Source organism: Malus sylvestris, chromosome 5 (genome assembly GCF_916048215.2).
Source record: "Malus sylvestris chromosome 5, drMalSylv7.2, whole genome shotgun sequence".
Taxonomy (NCBI): Eukaryota; Viridiplantae; Streptophyta; class Magnoliopsida; order Rosales; family Rosaceae; genus Malus; species Malus sylvestris.
This window is the reverse complement of record NC_062264.1, coordinates 16,074,321-16,092,473: the sequence shown is the minus strand read 5'-3', so window position 1 is coordinate 16,092,473 and position 18,153 is coordinate 16,074,321. Positions and strand designations below refer to the sequence as shown.

Genomic DNA, 18,153 nt, shown 5'->3' with positions numbered 1-18,153 from the left:
TACAATTGTAAGCAAAGTTTATGTTTAGTTTTTCCTTGTAGAAGGGTGCAAAGGATCCTCCTTGTTAGAGGGTCTAGCCTTGGTTGATTCCAGTCAGGTATCTCGGCCTGACATTCGGCCTTTAACTTGTTTACTTCCTCAAGGAGCTATAGAACAAGGGGGTTCTGGGTGGAGTCATGTAATACTTGAGCCTTCTTTCGTAAGTTTCCATCACCTCTTGGAAGTAGGGAAGTTTTATCAAGGGCATGTGGTTTTTCCTTAGATTCACCGTACTAGCTTCTAGGGCATGTCTGCTGGAAAACCTCTGAGTCCCATATACCCTCATATTCCTCTAGGACTTGTCACTTCTTCCCTGGATTGGTAGCTAGCTTGGGCCGTGGTAGAGGATTGAGTCATTCAGAAACCCTTAGGTCATTGATCTTTGAGCTTATATGGATGGGGTTATCTCGACGTTGCCTCAGGAAGCCTCAACAGTCGCGATAAATAGCTTTCTATCCTTCTGCTCCCTTTGCAAGGAGGTGGCTCCCTCTACCTGTCTTGCTTCAGGTCGAAGTAGCAGGGTTGAGAGAAGTCTCGCGTTGATCAAAATATTGATAAGTAGCTTAATCCTTATTAGGAATATCCATGTTGAAGACCGATGACCCTCCGTATTGGGGAGTAACCAGGTAATGGTTGACGTCCACAAGGGCAATGGGCTCGTGTGACTGAGTATGCCTAGCCTCGTGGAGCATCTCGAAGAGCTTCTCATACTGCTCCTAGAAGATCTCGTTCTTCATTACTATCTTGTTCTGAGCCTCCAGCTCTTCAACTGTAGCTTGAGGAGTAAACTTTTTTTGCTCCTTACTTTACTGTCTCACACTAGGCACGAAGAGAGTGTCGTTCTGTGTGTTGTCGATTCCTTTGCTCCCCATGTTGGAGAGAGATGCTTGGTCAAAGGAGGGTGTATGAATGATTGAAACCAGCTTGACAAAGCTGAAGAGAGTATGAATAAGTGTATTTTCCCATAGACGGCGCCAAATGTTGATGCACAAAATTGATAGGAGCATATTTATGTGACTTAGTTAGCTTGTTCTTTTGCATTTGTGTTGTTATTTCTTAGTTAATTATGTATTTTAAGCTATTTTCGTGTGTTTGTAGGTCATAATAACAAAGTTGGCAAGAAAATGCATTTTGGAGCATTTTAGAGGATTTTTGAGCCAAGATTGGATAGTGCAAGCATGGAGACATGAGGATGGACGTTTTTGAAGATTTGAAGGCTAGAAATCAGCATGTGTGTATGCAAGTGTGTTGACCTACAACTCCAAACATCCATCCACTACACCCATTACATCCACTCATTACCAAACACTCATCCACTACATCCATTACATCCACTCATTACCAAACATCCACCCACTACGCCCATTATATCCACTCATTACCAAACACTCACCCACTACACCCATTACATCCACTTATTACCAAACATCCACCCACTACACCCATTACATCCACTTATTACCAAACACTACTCACTACCAAACACTCATCCACTACACCCATTACATCCACTCATTACCAAACATTCACCCACTACACCCATTACATCCACTCATTACAATTCCATACAGTCCCCTCCCTAGCCTATAAATACATCCACCCTTCACCATAATTTGGGGGCCATCATCCAAAGACATTACATTTCACATCTCACAACTTCATTCACAAACACAATTTCCTTGCCGTGACCTCCATCCATTCATCTAGCCATACTACATCTCACCAATCCATACACTTTCATCTCTTAGCCATGCAAATCCATTCCATCCATATATCCATACACATCCTAGACACTTGTGCTACAACAAGGTGGTGAAAACAAAGGTCCTTGACGTTTCAAGCTTGGAACTTAGGAGCGTTTTAGGTGTACTCCGTTCTTGCTTTCAATGTCTACGTTGTTATTTTCTAATTTTGTTGCAATTATGAGTGGCTAAACCCCTATTTAGTTAGGGGGAAGTTTGAAGCCATAAACATGCTTGAGATTTGAATTGATTTCTTCCAATTGTGATTTGATAAGTTGTGATTGCAATTCAATTATCTATTTTATTCATAACTGATTCTTGTATGTTTATTAAGGATGCATACTTAGTTTTCATGCATGAATTAGATGCTAGAATATAAATGAGTTTCACCTAATCGTTACAAGTTTATATTCATGAGTAGTGAAGGTTGTCTATCACAATCGCGTTAATTGAATTCTTGGCAATTGTATCATGCATTCATAGTTATAATTGTCTCGTCAACACTTATGATTTTCATTGAATGTAATGATCTTTGATTGTATCTCTATTATGCATTCATATAGGGGACTTTTAGAGAATGATTTGGGCTGTCGCATGCATTCATCCAATTCAATGAGTAAAGGAAAATCTGAGGGTTAATTTGTGCATCACGATTAATCTGGGGTGTTGAGTATCATAGTTATTGAAAAGCAATTGGAAATTGATTCATGTACAAGTGTGTCATGTGTGAAGAACGGACCTCTAACTAACCCATCCATCATTTTATTTCTCAAATTCATTTTATAATCTGCCTAGTTTTATAACTTGCTTGTTTATTTCAAATTCATCCAAATCAAAAACCCCATTTTACTTTCTTGTTCCAAAGTGTTTAAAATCTGTTTTATTTGTGTTTTAGAGTGTTTTGATTTAAGTCAAAACACTAAATTCGTCCAAAGTTGTGTTAGAGTCAAATCTGCCCAGTTTGTGTTTTTAGGCAATTTTGAGTGTTTTTAAGTTGTTTTGAGTCTTTAGAATCTGTTTTGAGTCCCTTGAGTCTATTCAAACGTTTTTAACTTTGTTTTTATGTTTTTGAGTAAGTTTAGAGGTTTTAGCAAGCCCTCCTAATCCCCGGTTTAGAACGATCCCTACTTGCATTTATACTACAATTTGACAACAAGAGGGTTTAATTTGAGTGCTTAACTTTCATCGCATCAATAATATGTAAAGAGATAGAGATGGGGAAACAAACACAAGATGTACGTGGTTCACCTTAAGTTTGGCTACGTCTATGGAGTAAAGGAGTTCTCATTAATAATGAATGGTTTGCACAAATACATAGGTTCAAGCATAACCATCATTAGTGGGTACTAATGACTAGTTTAAGTACAATAATGACATTCGGGATTAATTGTAGGAGAATGGTCACCTTTTATAGTTGAGGAGAGTCTCCAGCTTCTGTCCGCGGTCGATATGGGACTTTATGAACTTTATTTTGACGTTGACATGTGTCGTGCTATGATTGGCCTCCTGGTTGGAAGGAAACTCTTGTGCTTCGGCATAGGTGCCTCAGCATGAACCCCTTAGTGGGTTCTTAAAGGTATGATGTTGACTGATGATGTTGACCGGTGCTCAATGATTAGATGGCTTAAAAGAAATGAGTACCGACCTCTGCGGACGACCGTTTACCGGTCTGGATTAATTATCAGCAAAGAAGCTGAGAGCCTATTTAGAAAGTACTTTCTGACTACGTGAAGTAAGTTGGCAAACTAACAACCTTATAACATGAAAACCTAGAAAGTACACCTAGCGCTCGGGCGGGGGTTTCCTCTACCCTTCAAGGCCGAGCGAGGTGTTCTAGATGGATTGGCTGATCAAACCATGCAATTAGACCTGAGTAAACATCACTTCATCTCTACGTGTTGACTGAAGAACGAAGGAGTAGCTAGCAAGTTGTGTCTGCGCGTTTGGTTCATTTAATGCTAGAGTAGTGAAGTACTTGAGAGCCCGTGACTTTTGGGGCTTACAAGCAATCAGACACACAAGAGAAAAAGAAAACATAATACACTATTACAGAGCACTCCTTCTAATCCATTTCAAATATATATACACTAAAGTGGACGTATCCTAGTTTTTTAGGGTGAACCACTTAAACCTTACTGTCATATCTTTGAAGTCTTAATCCTGAGCCCATCAAGGGTTGACCATGCTAGCCCTTGTTGATGCTCCTATTTTAAGTGTTAAAAAAATGCATTCAGTTCTAGAAGAACATGACCTATAATCTCTATATACTCATGTCGAGATTGAACGTAACCGATAATTATCCCTTAAGGTTAGAATTATTTTCATTATAAGTTGCTTCTTAGAATTATGTTTGAGCTCCTTACTTGGAAACTTGAAGTTAATTTATCAATATAATGTGTTGATATGACACGAAAATTTTACATTTGACTCGTTTTTTAGATCATAATATTTATGTTACACTATACAAGTAAGATATCATATGGACATCCATTAAGCGAGCATGAAGATTCTGCATTATTATTAATGTTTTTACCAAACTTCCATGAAAGAGAATACTTAAGAAATTGTTGATCAAACAAATAGTATTAGATCTGTGAGATCAATTTTCCCATCGTTATTGGAAGAAAAGTTGTTCTTGAAGAACGACGTGAATAATTATGAATGTACCATTGTCTCGTCAAGAGATTTTTGTATTCCAAAATAAGGATGGAAGATAATGCAATCCAGAAGATCACAATTCAAATGGTGAGATACTTTTACCAGAAAAATTAAAGTGACATTTTCATTATTACATGATGTCTCAATTAGACAATTTAAAGTGCTAGCAAATGAGTTATATAAGGTACACCTGAGTACGTAGTGACATAGCTATAAGATACAAAATTAGCTCCCTATGTTATATTGGAAGGTCTATACAGTTGAAATAATGAAAGGTTATTGAATATCCACATTCTCTATATAATTAATCTCATAGGATATAAAAGTCTTGTAAGAGTCGAAATTCAATTGCGAAATGACGAAATCCCAAAATATATGAAAGTGACATGAAAATATATAAAAGTGTCACCTCTTGATTGAGCTTTAAGGCACATTTCCATTATAACTAATGTCGGAGATTGTCATGGCAGCCATGAATGGTCCTGGTGCTCCAAAAATTCTAGCCCCACAAATTAATTTCCCAGCCAGATCTGCTTCAGATGATTCAGAGCTTCCCTGGCCAAGGATGAACAAATCTGAAGTTCAAAACTATACAACAATATTTATGGATATAGACACCAATAGGGACGGAAGCATCACTCGTGATGAGGCACATAAGAATTTCTCAAATGGAGGATACCAAGAGCTATGTATTTCTCGAGATTTCTTGAAGTATTTTTCTATAAAACTTATAATTATCAGGATTTATTTACTAATTTTCTGTTCTCAATGCCCCATTAGATGTAACCTTAGCCAGGGCACTAACCTCATTATATATTTGATGAGATATTAGATATCCTTGCATTTACGTTCTGGACAACATCAAGGGATGCAAGGTTCCCAGATGATGTTAACTGTCACAGCTTCGAAACCACGAATGCAGGTAAGCGCCCCCATGCTGATCACGTATCTCAACCGCTCGAGTTACCAAAATTTAAATTTAGAGTGCTAGGACAGAAAAGAGAATTAGATATTATTCATTCAACCATGTTTGCTATCACAAATAATACTGAATTTAACCTTGAGGACTTTAAGTGTACAAATTTAGTTGAGATGGATCAATTTATTGACTGTAAAAAAAAAGTAGTGTCCAACTGAAATGTTACTAACTTATTATGTAGGCTACTTCTGCAGACTGGACATTTCTAATTATTGCCCTATGCTTAGTAATCTTCTCACTTACTAGTGACCAGACTTCCTCCCCAAGTAAGCCCAATTTTGAACTACATGGCATGTTGTTGGCCATGGTGGTAGTACTCATTTCTAGTTTGGAGATTATTCCAATGGTAAAAAGGAAGTAGTTGAAGTGAGGAGGAGGGGAATGTTGTGGTGGTTTTATCATCCATGTCCCCGATGGAGGCCTTTTGGTACCCTTGTTGACATTTATGGATTAGGTGGTGGCATCGCTCAGTGCATTTGCTCCACAGTTCAATACATTTGTTTCATTCGCCATGGGGAAAATCCTCTATAGGGGCGAAGGAATTCTTCCTCAACATACTTCGTGGCTGAAGAGACGGAGCCATAATTCTGAAATATGAACTGAAGTTTTAATTTTGGGTTCTGTAAAAAGGTGAATTTTTTGTGTCACTGCTGCCCCCCTTTGACTTTTATAAAACCATCATATTTTCTCTGTACTAATTTTATCAACCAATTTACTCACTTCAGGGCGAAGGGTTTACTGAAATAATTGGATTTCTTCTTGTTTCCAGAATTTATCAAAGCCTCCAACAATGCTGCCAGGAACATTATATCTGTTTTGAGATTGTTTGTTATTGCTTCTAGTTAGCAGGTTTTCACAAAAATACTATCTATTTTTTTTTTCCAAGATCTTTGCACATAGTCTTTATAGATTTGGAAAAAGTGTATGATAAGATCCTAAGAGACATTCTTCGGAGGATTTTAGAGAATAAATGAGTACAAGTAGCATATATCCAAGCTATAAATGATGTGTATGATGGAGTAAGGACTGCTGTAAGAATTCATGAAGGACAAACCGAAAGCTTCCCCATAACTGTAGGGTTACATCAAAGCTCATCTTTAAGTCTTTACTTTTTTGCATTGGTAATGGATGAGTTAAGGGGACATATTCTCGATGATAATCTTTGGTGTATGATTTTCGCAGACGATGTAACGTTGATAGATGAAACTCAGGAAGGAGCAAATGCGAAGCTTAACCTTTGGAGAGAAGTGTTGGAATATAAAGATCTTCGTCTAAGTCGGCCAAAGACAGAGGATATGGAGTGCAAGCTCAGTGCGAACGGAGGCTCAAATGAGTTAGGGGTGACGATTAGAGGTTAGGAAGTACGAAAGAGCGATTGATTTCACTACCTAGAATCTATTTTGCAAAAGAACGGAGAGTTGGATGGAGACCTCAACCATAGAATACAAGCTAGATGGATGAAGTGGAAGAGTGCATCGACCGTGTTGTGTGATCGTCATATGTCACTAAAGCTCAAGAGAAAATTTTATAGAACAACAATAAGGCCAACAATGCTTTATGGCTCAGAATGTTGGCAGTGAAGCATCAACACGTACATAAAATGAGTGTAGCAGAGATGAGAATGCTTCGTTGGATGTGTGTGCACACAAGAAATGATAAGATTAGGAATGAGGATATTTGAGGTAAAATAGGAGTAGCTGAAATTGAAGGAAAGATGACAGAAAATCGATTACGGTGGTTTGGACATGTGAAACGAATGCCTATTGATGCTTTGATTAGAATATGCGATTACGAGACAAAGGTTTAGTACCAATGTTGACTTTTGAAGTTTCTGATTTTGTATGTATTATAGAAATCGTAATGAGAGCATACCTAGGTTACAAATATATAGGAGAGTTTGAGTGAGTTGCAAACTACACTCAACACTCAAGTTACCTATCCCAAATCTCCTTGAATCATGCTAAATAGCCGGCATATGGAACATAACTAAGCTCATTGGATTAAGGAGTTGACAACAAGATAAGACCCTTATACAAGTTGATAAGAGCAAGAAGATAATAAAAGGCTATTAACTAGGTAAAACACTAATAGGGTTGACACAAACCCTATTACCCAGATAATACCGAGAAACCCTAATCATGAGGAACCCTAAGTAACCAAAGGTCTTTCAATACTCCCCCTCAAGCAGGATCCAGAAGGTTGATGGATCCAAGCTTGCCGAGAAGCCTTTGAAACTAATGAGAGGCTAATGGTTTAGTGAATAAGTTTGCAAGTTGGTCGTAGCTCTTAACAAAATAAGTTTTGATGACTTGTGATTGTACTTGTGCACGAACATAGTGACAATAAACTTCAATATGCTTAGTTCTCTGGTCGAAGACGGGGTTAGCAGCAATATGCATTGTTGCCTGGTTGTCACAGAAAATAGACATAGACTGAAGAGTGAAGACACCTAAGTCAGATAGTAGACCTTTCAGCCATATTAGTTCACACGTAGTAGATGTCATGGCTCGATATTCAGCCTCAGCACTTGATCTTGCAACAACTGCTTGCTTTTTACTTTTCCATGTAACAAGGTTGCCTCCCACAAACGTGCAATACCCCATTGTAGACCTACAATCAATAGAGTTACCAGCCCAATCATCATCACAATAACCTGTGATTTGAGTGCTCTTCTTCATGATTATGCCATGACCCACTGAACCTTTTAGGTACTGAAGAATTCTTTTGACAAGATTAAAATGCTCCATCATGGGAGAGTGCATAAATTGGCTAGTAATGCTCACTGAATAGGCTATGTCAGGCCTTGTAATAGTCAAATATATCAACTTACCAACAAGTCGCTGATAATAGCTTATGTTTGGAAGTGGTTGCCCCTTCCAAGCTAAGTTTGAGCTTGATGTCAAGAGGTGTATGATAGGTTTAACATCACTCATGTTTGCTTCCTTGAGAAGGTCTAGAACATATTTCCGCTGGCTGAGAAAGAAACCCTTGTGAGAGGTTTCCATTTATATGCCAAGAAAATATCTTAGTATTCCAAGATCTTTGATTGCAAAATGTTGTTGTAGTGAATGCTTGAGCTCCTTTATTTCTTCAGGGTTATCTACTATAATGATCAAATCATCTACATATATAAGGACTACCAATTTCCCAGCAGTTCTTGTGCGCACAAACAGTGAGGAGTCTGCGTTGCTTCTTTTAAAACCAATAGTTGTAAACAATGAACTGAGCTTGGCATACCAAGCTCTCAGTGACTGTTTAAGACCATAAATCGATTTGTGCAGTTTACACACAACATCAAGTTCATGACGTTGAGGATGACCTGGGGGTAATCTCATGTAGACTTTTTCTTCAAGATCACCACGTAAAAAGGAGTTCTTTACATCCATTTGATACATAGGCAACTCTTTGTTAACAGCAACTGAAAGGAGTACTCTCACTGAGTTCATCTTTGCAACAAGAGCAAAGGTTTCCTTGTAGTCCACATCAAATGTTTGAGTAAAGCCACGAGCCACTAACCTTGTCTTGTGTCTTTCTATGGACCCATCTGAGTTGAATTTAACCTTGTATATCCACATGCAACCTAATGTCTTCTTTCCTTTGGGCAGTGTCACAATGCTCCAGGTTTTATGTTGATCAAGGGCATGCAGTTCATCTTGCATAGCTTGCTACCAAACTTGTGATTGATTTGCTTCTTTGAAAGACTGAGGCTTAACATGCTCAGATACATTACAAAGAAAAGCAATGTATTTAGATGACAGTTTTTTATAAGACACATAGTTGGACAGTGGATGCCTTGGCTTGTAAGTGACAAAGTCTTGCAGTCTTGCAGTCTTGCTGGAAGATGTCTTTCACGAATAGGATTTTGTCGAGGCGCAATATAATGAGACTCGTATGAAGATTCCTCAGGTGTAACGTTGTGGAGAGATTCATCTTTAACAGAAATGTTGGTGTCATCACTTGAAGTTGGTTGGTTAGTTGCAGTGGGGGACTTTGTGTGATGTGCAAGAACCATTGCATTAGATTGAGTGACTTCAGTGGCAAGTATAAAGTCATCCATCGTCTATACTATAAAGAGGGGTTTTGAAAACATGTTCTAGCATCCTATCGTCATCCATCAGATAGTCTACCAGGTTTTTATAGAAAATACGATATATCAAACTATAGCTCAATATAGGCTAACAATTAATTCCTTACAAAATAATGAGACGATAATCAACATTTCAATAAACATGCTTAACATAAAATCAGTTTATAAACTCGTAAGGCATGCATTTCATTTATGCAAATAAACTATAAAATTATGCAAATTTTAGAAGGGGTCCACTCACAGATACTCTGTAGCAGCAGAGTTGTGCGAAAAAGGATTAAGGAAATCCCCACTAGCAACTTCACCTAAGCACAAAAATGTACAATTTATCAAACTACCCAACTATAGAATTTCAAGAAATGGAAATGGGTCTTGGGTTTGGATCCGGATTAGGGTTTAGGTTTAGGTTAAATAGGGTTAGAACTTATTGGGTTTTTGGGTTTGGATAGGTTGAGGAACAAAAGGGGTGGTTTGGGCTTGAGCCCAAACCCACACAACACACATACACACATGCCAGCACCCACACATGCATGCACAACACACATGTGCACCTACACACGCACACACGCAACACACCACACACGTGCACAACACACGCACACACACACGGGCACAACACATACACACACACACACACACACACACACACACACACACATTGTACACGCATACTCACACACACGCACAATACATACACACACACACGGCACAACACACACCCACGAACACTGCACAACACACACCTACAAACACGGCACAACACACACCCATGAACACTGCACAACACACACCCACACACACGGCACAACACACACCCATGAACACTGCACAACACACACCCACGAACTTGCCGGAGTTCATTGTCGGAACCGGACATGCATGCACATATTCAAAACAGGGTTTAAACCCTTAGATTTTCGATATAAACACGCATCACAGACCAGATTATAACCCACACTAATCAAGATAGGGATTAAACCATACTTGAGATAAAGTTTGAGAGAGCTCAAGCTCTCTGCGTTAATGGCAGAGCACATAGAGGTGCTTTGATGACACATGCAGGGCAGCAGGTGGATTCACCATGTCCCAAAGGTTTGAGGTTCAGATTTTTGGGTTTTGGTTTGGTTGAAAATGGCGTGGGTGATGGTGGTTTCCTTCTTGGCGCCGGAGAGATAAAAGAGAGTGTTTAGAGAGAGAGAGAGAGAGAAAGAGAGAGCACGGGAAAGGGAAGAAAGAAAGGATTGAGAGGGAAGAGATAAAAGAGACTCGAGGGACAAAAAAAATCAGGGGTGGGCCCCTTGGGCTCACCAATTAAAAACTAAAAATCATTTTTAAATAAAATGGGAGTGGGGTGTAACAGTTGACAACAAGACCCTTATACAAGTTGATAAGAGCAAGAAGAAAATAAACGGCTATTAACTAGGTAAAACACTAATAGGGTTAACACAAACCCTATTACCCAGATAATACCGAGAAACCCTAATCATGAGGAACCCTAAGTAACCAGAGGTCTTTCAATTACCGAAGGGGTAGAGGAAAACCTAGGAAGAGACTCTAAGAAAAGGCTTGGAGTACTTGGATCTAATGGAAGACGTGACACAGAACCGAGCGTAATGACATTTTAGGATTCATACAGTCGACTTCACTTAATGAGAAAAGGCTTTGTTGTTGTCGTTGTCTCCTCAATCTCTAACACTTAAATTTCCTCGTCGAGGAATCCAACATAAAGCTTCAATTTATAGATATTTGGTTGCACATAACATTGTTTTTTTTGATAAGATCCTATTAGTGCCAAAGAGTTGCTAATAATTCTTTTGGTTTTGTCATAAGATCCCTGTGTTTAGTGCTCCTTTGATTACTGGTATTAAACCCTTGAGTTGTGTGGATGCCTTGTAGTTGAAGCTCCTGTCACACTCTGTGTTTGAAGTACTCCCATGATTGACATGTGGCACTTGGACGTAATGGTGCAACAAGAAAAGTTATGACACACTAAAATCATCTTCAAAGAAGATGTCAAAAATACCACATAGACACATAACGGTAATAAATGATGTTCCATTTACTCCAACTGAGATGTCAAAGATGACATTAAAAAGAAGGCTAAGTTGACATGGACAAAGAGATGTCAAATTTGAAGTTGCCTTCAAATTTGATTTTTGCTATTTTCAAAGGCATTTCATCTGTCTTTCCTTAAATGCTAGTATATTTAAGTATTATTTTATTATTTTAAAACCAATAACAACCCAACTTTTATTATTTTTGTTTAATAAAAAACACAAATGAAGCAATAAATTTTGGCATATCGGGTGGAAGGAAAATATTGACAATATGTCAAATTGTCAAGTCAGCCATCAAATTTAAATTTGATATCTCCTTTGGAGATGCTCTAAGACCATCTTCAAAGAAGATGTCAAATCCTAAGTGGAAAGCCATGTAATCAAATTTAAAGACAAGAGCAAACTGTAACTGATATGTCAATCCTATGTGGATTGACATATGAGTTTTCATATGTCAAATTTGACATATAAGAAAAAGTGATGTCAAATAATTTTTAATTATTTTATTGTGTGAATCTTATTAATGCGCCAATTATAGATCTTGAAAATTTATTTTAATGATTTCTTTTTAAAATGAGTCCTACAAATATCATTTATAACAAAAAATAAAAATAAAACATATCAGTTGAAGAAAGAGAAAATCTGACATTGTCACGTCAGCTATCAAATTAACATTTGACATTTATCTTTTGACATCTCCATTAGAGACGCTCCACCAAAAATCAGTTCTAGTCATTCTACATCGTTGTGAGTTACAAGAACTCAAGTGGCCGAGTTAAGTCCAACAATTGATATCATCCCTTGTAGGACTAGAAACGTCATCCTCTTTGGTAACTGTTGTCCCGGTTGCCCTCGTAGGTTTGCGATTTAATATATTTCCCTTTAAAAAGTATGTATTTTTAAAATTGAAATGTTCTTTTTGAGAACAAAGTCAAACTATTTGCCCGCACAATTAAATAAACAAAAGTCACTTTTTTTCTCATAATTAAAAGTCACATAAAAGAGACATCACTCAAATGATGATGAACAGACTTGTATTCTAAGCAAAAACCAAACACAAAGCCGGCCAAATCCCAAAATAGAATAAGAGCAAGTAGCATAACGGGAAGCCCATTGACAAAACTTATGCGTTTTGTGTGGGCTTTAAAATTCTTAATAATAATTAAATTAAAAAAAAAACAAAACTTTTAATTAACTCCAATAATAATTAAAAGCATTTTCCGGTCGGAAACAGTACCAACTCTTTGGGAAATCGTCAAACATTAATATCGTTCTCTTTCCTTAATTAATGGGCGCGGAAGATCACTCAAACGACGCCGTTCCAGCACTAACAAGTCCAGAGAGAATTCGAAAGGGAACACACACACGCACACACACACACACGAAAAAGCAGAAGGAAGAGAGCGTGCAACGGGTCTCTCAGAGGAACAGAGGCATCCAATCATAGTGTTCTTCACGAGAAAAAGCTCCGAACCCCATCAAAATAAACATATTATACTCTCCCTCTCTCTCCTCCCCCTCCTCCTCTTTCTCTCTCTACCTTTTCCATTTTATCCAATTTTTTTGTTGGGTTTTTGAATTAATGGCTATTGTGAGGAATAAAGCTTGAGAAAACTAAAGCAGGAGGAGGAATGCTTGCCTTTTGAGTTCCCATTACAATGGCTGATGATCTCTGGTCCTTCAAGGTTTGCTATTTCATGCTCCTTTTGAAATTTCAGCTGTTTTTCTTTCTGCCTTTTTTCTTTTTCTGGACTTTTAATTTTTGGGGTATTGGATTCTGACCCTTTTGTAATTTGTTTGATTATTTTATGGGTTGCATGTGAATTTCCCGATCTGGGTGCTGAAATTTTTTACATTTTGTTTCCCGGATTTATCGGTTGCTTTTGGTTTGTGCATTCAAGCTGAAGCAAACCCAGAAATCCTTTTTTATTAGGAAAAGGGGTCTTAATCACACTATTATTTTACTTAATGAATTAATTAATAGCACAATAATGTCAATTTATGAACCCTGGGAATGTTTGTTGGATCATTCCATTCATACCCATGTCGTTTGTTCATCAGATTGAATGAAAAGTTTAAACCTTTGTTAGGTTTAATTACCCATGTCATATTTTTATCTGTTAGGATTAAATCTTAATCACACTATTGTTTTTTTAATTAATCACTGTGATTTAATAGCTTAATCATGCGATTTTGTGAGTCCTGGGAGTTTTTGGATCATTGCAATTAGACCCATTTCATTTTGTTCTTCCTGCTGAGTTGACTGTGCATAAACTTCTGCGTATCTCGATGGCGATCAGATTGACTTGTAAAGTTTGGACTTTGTTAGGACTCATTACCCTTTATTATTTTTTATTTACCTTCAATTTTGCATTGCCTAATTCATGGACTGCAGGATATATTTTTGATAAAGGCGCCGAAGAATTCCCCATTGGTGCTGCGGATGATTGTTGTGTTGTTTGCAATGGTCTGTGGTGTCTATATTTGCTCAATTTGTTTACAGCAGGTCAGCACCCGCACAAAATCTGGATTCTTAAATATTGAGGTGATTCAAAGGCCGTGTCCACAGCCTGATGTAGAGCCCGAAGAACTTCATTATATGCACTACCCAAAGCCCAAAACTTATAGCAGGTATGCTACTGGTTGTTGGAGTTTCAAGTTGGGTTCTATTTGGAATGCAATGATTTAGATTTACTTTTGTGCATAATAGGGCTGAGTGTGCGTGCAATCCTGTGCAATACTTCGCAATTTTGTCGATGCAGAGGTCTGGGAGTGGGTGGTTTGAGACGCTATTGAATAATCATACTAAAATAAGCTCAAATGGGGAGATTTTCTCTGTGAAAGTTAGGAGAAGTAATATTTCAGCAATCGTTGAGACTTTGGACAGACTTTATAATCTAGATTGGTTGAGTAGCGCCTCAAAGAATGAATGCACCACTGCAGTTGGCTTGAAGTGGATGCTTAATCAGGTCAGTGCTTTTTCATGCATTGTTTTTCGTTTTTTATTTCTAGTTTTTATTTCTGTTAATTGGCTATATGGTGGTTTTGTTGAGTGAGAGACAATGACATTTCAGTTCAGTACATTCTATTTATTTTCGACAGGAAATTTTCATTCCTCAATAAAGGCCTAGCTTGTTTGTGTTAGATAGCAAGTTATACTTAGCAAAAGTAACATTAAGGACTCACTTGCCCAATTGTTTACCTCTTTTGTAAGTTGTAACAATTGCAGATATTGGAGTAAAATGTATAGTTTCAAGTCCTGCCAAGAAGCTTGTGTTATTGTAATGATAAAAATGCATATTTGTGGAGAGTGGTACCGGGCATGTGTGATTGGATACGGTAGTATCTTCTAGGGTCATCGATGGTCGGCAAGTATGAATGGATGATTGTCCCAATGACGATCCTGCACTTGTTTTGTATCTCACTGGTGGCTAGTGGGACGGGTTGAGAGATGGCTGAAAATAGACAATGATTTTCTGGACAACTGTTAAGCTTGAATTTTATATGCTAATGTGTAGCACTTCAGGAGTTAAGTTGCTTCCATGAAATTTATACATTACAAAAAGATGGTATTAGTCTCACACTTTGTTTAGATTATGTATTGATGCATGAATGCTCAGTATTTGCATTACGACATATTTTAGAGACATAGGCAGTGCTATCATTAAGAACTGCTTGTCCTGAATGAAACTGAAGAGCCTATTAGGAAGCTAGCCTTCAAGTAAAGTAATTTAGGGTATCGAAGGGATGATACAATTTAATTAGCAAGAAGCATATAGATTTCATGAAAACTGATGGATCTAGATATTGTTCATCATATCATGTCACTGAGTGAAGAACGTCCTGTAAGTAATGAAGACCTTATATTTTATAGTATAGGACCATCTCACTGCAACTAATGAATGATTCTTAACAAAGGAGGATGAGTTGAGTAACATTTCAAACTTGATTGGTATGGTAGTTACATGGATACAAGTCTTGGTCAGAAAGAACTTCGGTGCAAACTAAGATTTGGGTTTATCCATCTAGTACTTTAATTTGGTCCATCGAAATGTCCACCCAATTTGTTTCTCATAACCAATTGGTCTGAAATTCTTTCTTTATGTTTATATTTGTATCAGATTCCTTGTTCTAGGGTGGAATATGACCAGTAGGCAATAGTTTGGTTAGCTCATGAGAAACAATTTAACTTGTTCTGCTCTGCATTTTCTTGTTTCATGCATGGACCAGCCAATTAAATATTGCAACATTTTATGCAGGGCTTGATGCAGCATCACGAAGAAATAGTAGAGTACTTCAATACACGGGGCGTTTCTGCTATCTTTCTCTTTCGAAGAAATCTGTTGCGGAGGATGATCTCTGTCCTTGCAAATTTGTATGACCGAGATAATAAGCTGCTTAATGGGACCCACAAGTCTCACGTGCATTCTCCTCACGAGGTCTGTGTCTCCCTCCCTCATATGCAAGGATTTTAAGGAAAAGTGAATTGCTTGTTTTTAACTCGATTTGAAAACTTATTACATGTCATGGCTGCAGGCAGAAATACTTGCAAAATACAAGCCTACAATCAATGCAACTTTGCTAATACCCAACCTGAAGCAAGTACAGGATACAACCACGAAAGCTTTGGAATATTTCAAGAGCACCCGTCATATTATTCTCTACTATGAGGATATCGTAAAAAACCGCACTGTAAGAGAAACATTATGAATGCTAAACTGATTTTTCATTTTGTTGTTTGCAATAAATTAATGCTTGTGCATCAGTATTTTTGTCTCCACCATCCTCTTTCCTTAAACCAGCGCCCCGAAAAAAGGGTAGAAAATAAAGAACACCAACCTCTGAAAGTTTCAATTTTGTGTGTTTGCAGAAGTTGCTTGATGTTCAAGATTTTCTTAAGGTTCCAAAAAGGGATTTAAAGAGTCGCCAGGTGAAGATACACAAAGGTAATTTGTCTAGTCAGATTGAGAATTGGGGCGACGTCCAAAAGACACTTACAGGAACACAGTATGAAAGCTTCCTCAGTGCGGATTATCGAAGAAGGTAAACAGTAGTGAGGCGATGTATAAACCCTGCTTTATTCTTTTCACATTTTTGTTTCTTCTTTCGTCTTCAGCCGCAGAAGCTAACGGGTTACCTCCCTGTTGGAATTTTGGCTGCAGCCTCTAATTTTGATTGTAGCTTCTTTGTCACTCAATTTTTGCTTCGTTTTTGCCACACTCGTTTAATATTCAATTGATTCTTTGTCCTCTCCTCTACGAGAAACATCGTTGTTGTATTCAAGCTAATCAATAGAGAAAGTTGCAGTTTCACCTTGCAACGTATGAAAATCTTCAGAAATTTACCAATGCAACTTGTTATTAGTCGTCAATTAACCTTTTACCTATCTTCACAATACTTTGGAGCAATTTGTAGTACAGGGATTAGGATCCTATCCGGATCCTCTTTGTGGGGATCCGGAGGATCAATCAATTGTGTCTGTTTATCGTACGTCGTGCGGTCATAAATTATTTTATATATTTTTATTTAAAATTAAACACTAACAAGACTTAACGAAAACTAGCCGCACTATGTACGACAAATAGACACGATCGATTGATCTTTTAGATCCCCATAAAGAGGATCCGGAGAGGATCCTCATCCGTAGTACAGATGGCCGGCCACCTGAGATGTCTTCTTGCTTCCATGAAGGACCCTCACATTTGGCCGGACACATTCTTTATAAACTCTGTTCCCCTGCAACTTTAAGGGATGCCATTGTATTACAATTCCAAATGGAGACGATGTTCAAGGTGCTCGGTCGAGAAGAATTTACATACAAAAATAGCAGTATTTTAAATTAATCACGTAATGGCATGTATGAAAGTTAAAACACATTTTAAACGCATACCATCGCTTGGCAGATTTAGAACACTGTTGACTTGATGTTTCAGTTGCATGTAAGTTTAGAACGCTGTAAATTTGGTGTCACTTGGCAGGTTAGAACATTGTCCATGTAAGTTTCTCGATTTGAAGTGTGATCTTATCCTGGAAGATTTGTTAGGTGGGGTTCTCAAAAAAAAAAAAAAAAAAGTGGAAAATGTGGTTTACCGACCTGTATTGTATTTGTTTCACAAATGTATTGTTTGTCTGGTGAGGTAGGACATGTTGGATGTTTTGACTGGAGGGTATAGGCTGGTCAAAAATTTACAATCCGGCACAAAAAAAAGGAACGCGTACGACCGCGTTTTCATCATTCTACGTCGGCTGCGCTATTGTTGGCCGTTAGATATAACTCGCGTCAATTGTAGGACCCAGATAGGTTTTTTTTTTTCCTGTTTTGGCCAGTGGACAAAAATTTAACCACCTCAATCTCCATTTTCCAAAATTTGACTTTTTATTTTTAACCCCCAAAAACTTGAGTCTCCAAATCTGTGACAATATATAAAAGGCAAAAGGACAACAGTTCCTTCTTTATAAGTGACAGACCATGAATATACCTTCTTTATATCAAAATAATTAATTTTAACTAATTTTTTTTTAAGAATAACTGGTGACAAGTCACTTTTATTTACTATATTTTTTTTAAGGAGAGCAACTGGTGACAAGTTA

General features: G+C 37.7%; 1 protein-coding gene across 1 annotated transcript; it reads left to right on the top strand.

Annotated features, from left to right (window-relative positions):
• The first annotated feature begins 12,900 nt into the window (after positions 1-12,900).
• LOC126624784 (uncharacterized) lies at positions 12,901-16,902 on the top strand. The gene is made up of 6 exons (XM_050293893.1): positions 12,901-13,247; positions 13,958-14,193; positions 14,273-14,531; positions 15,822-16,001; positions 16,099-16,254; positions 16,433-16,902. The coding sequence occupies exons 1-6, from the start codon at positions 13,221-13,223 to the stop codon at positions 16,607-16,609; spliced, it is 1,035 nt and encodes a 344-aa protein (XP_050149850.1). The 5' UTR covers positions 12,901-13,220; the 3' UTR covers positions 16,610-16,902.
• Positions 16,903-18,153: the final 1,251 nt, after the last annotated feature.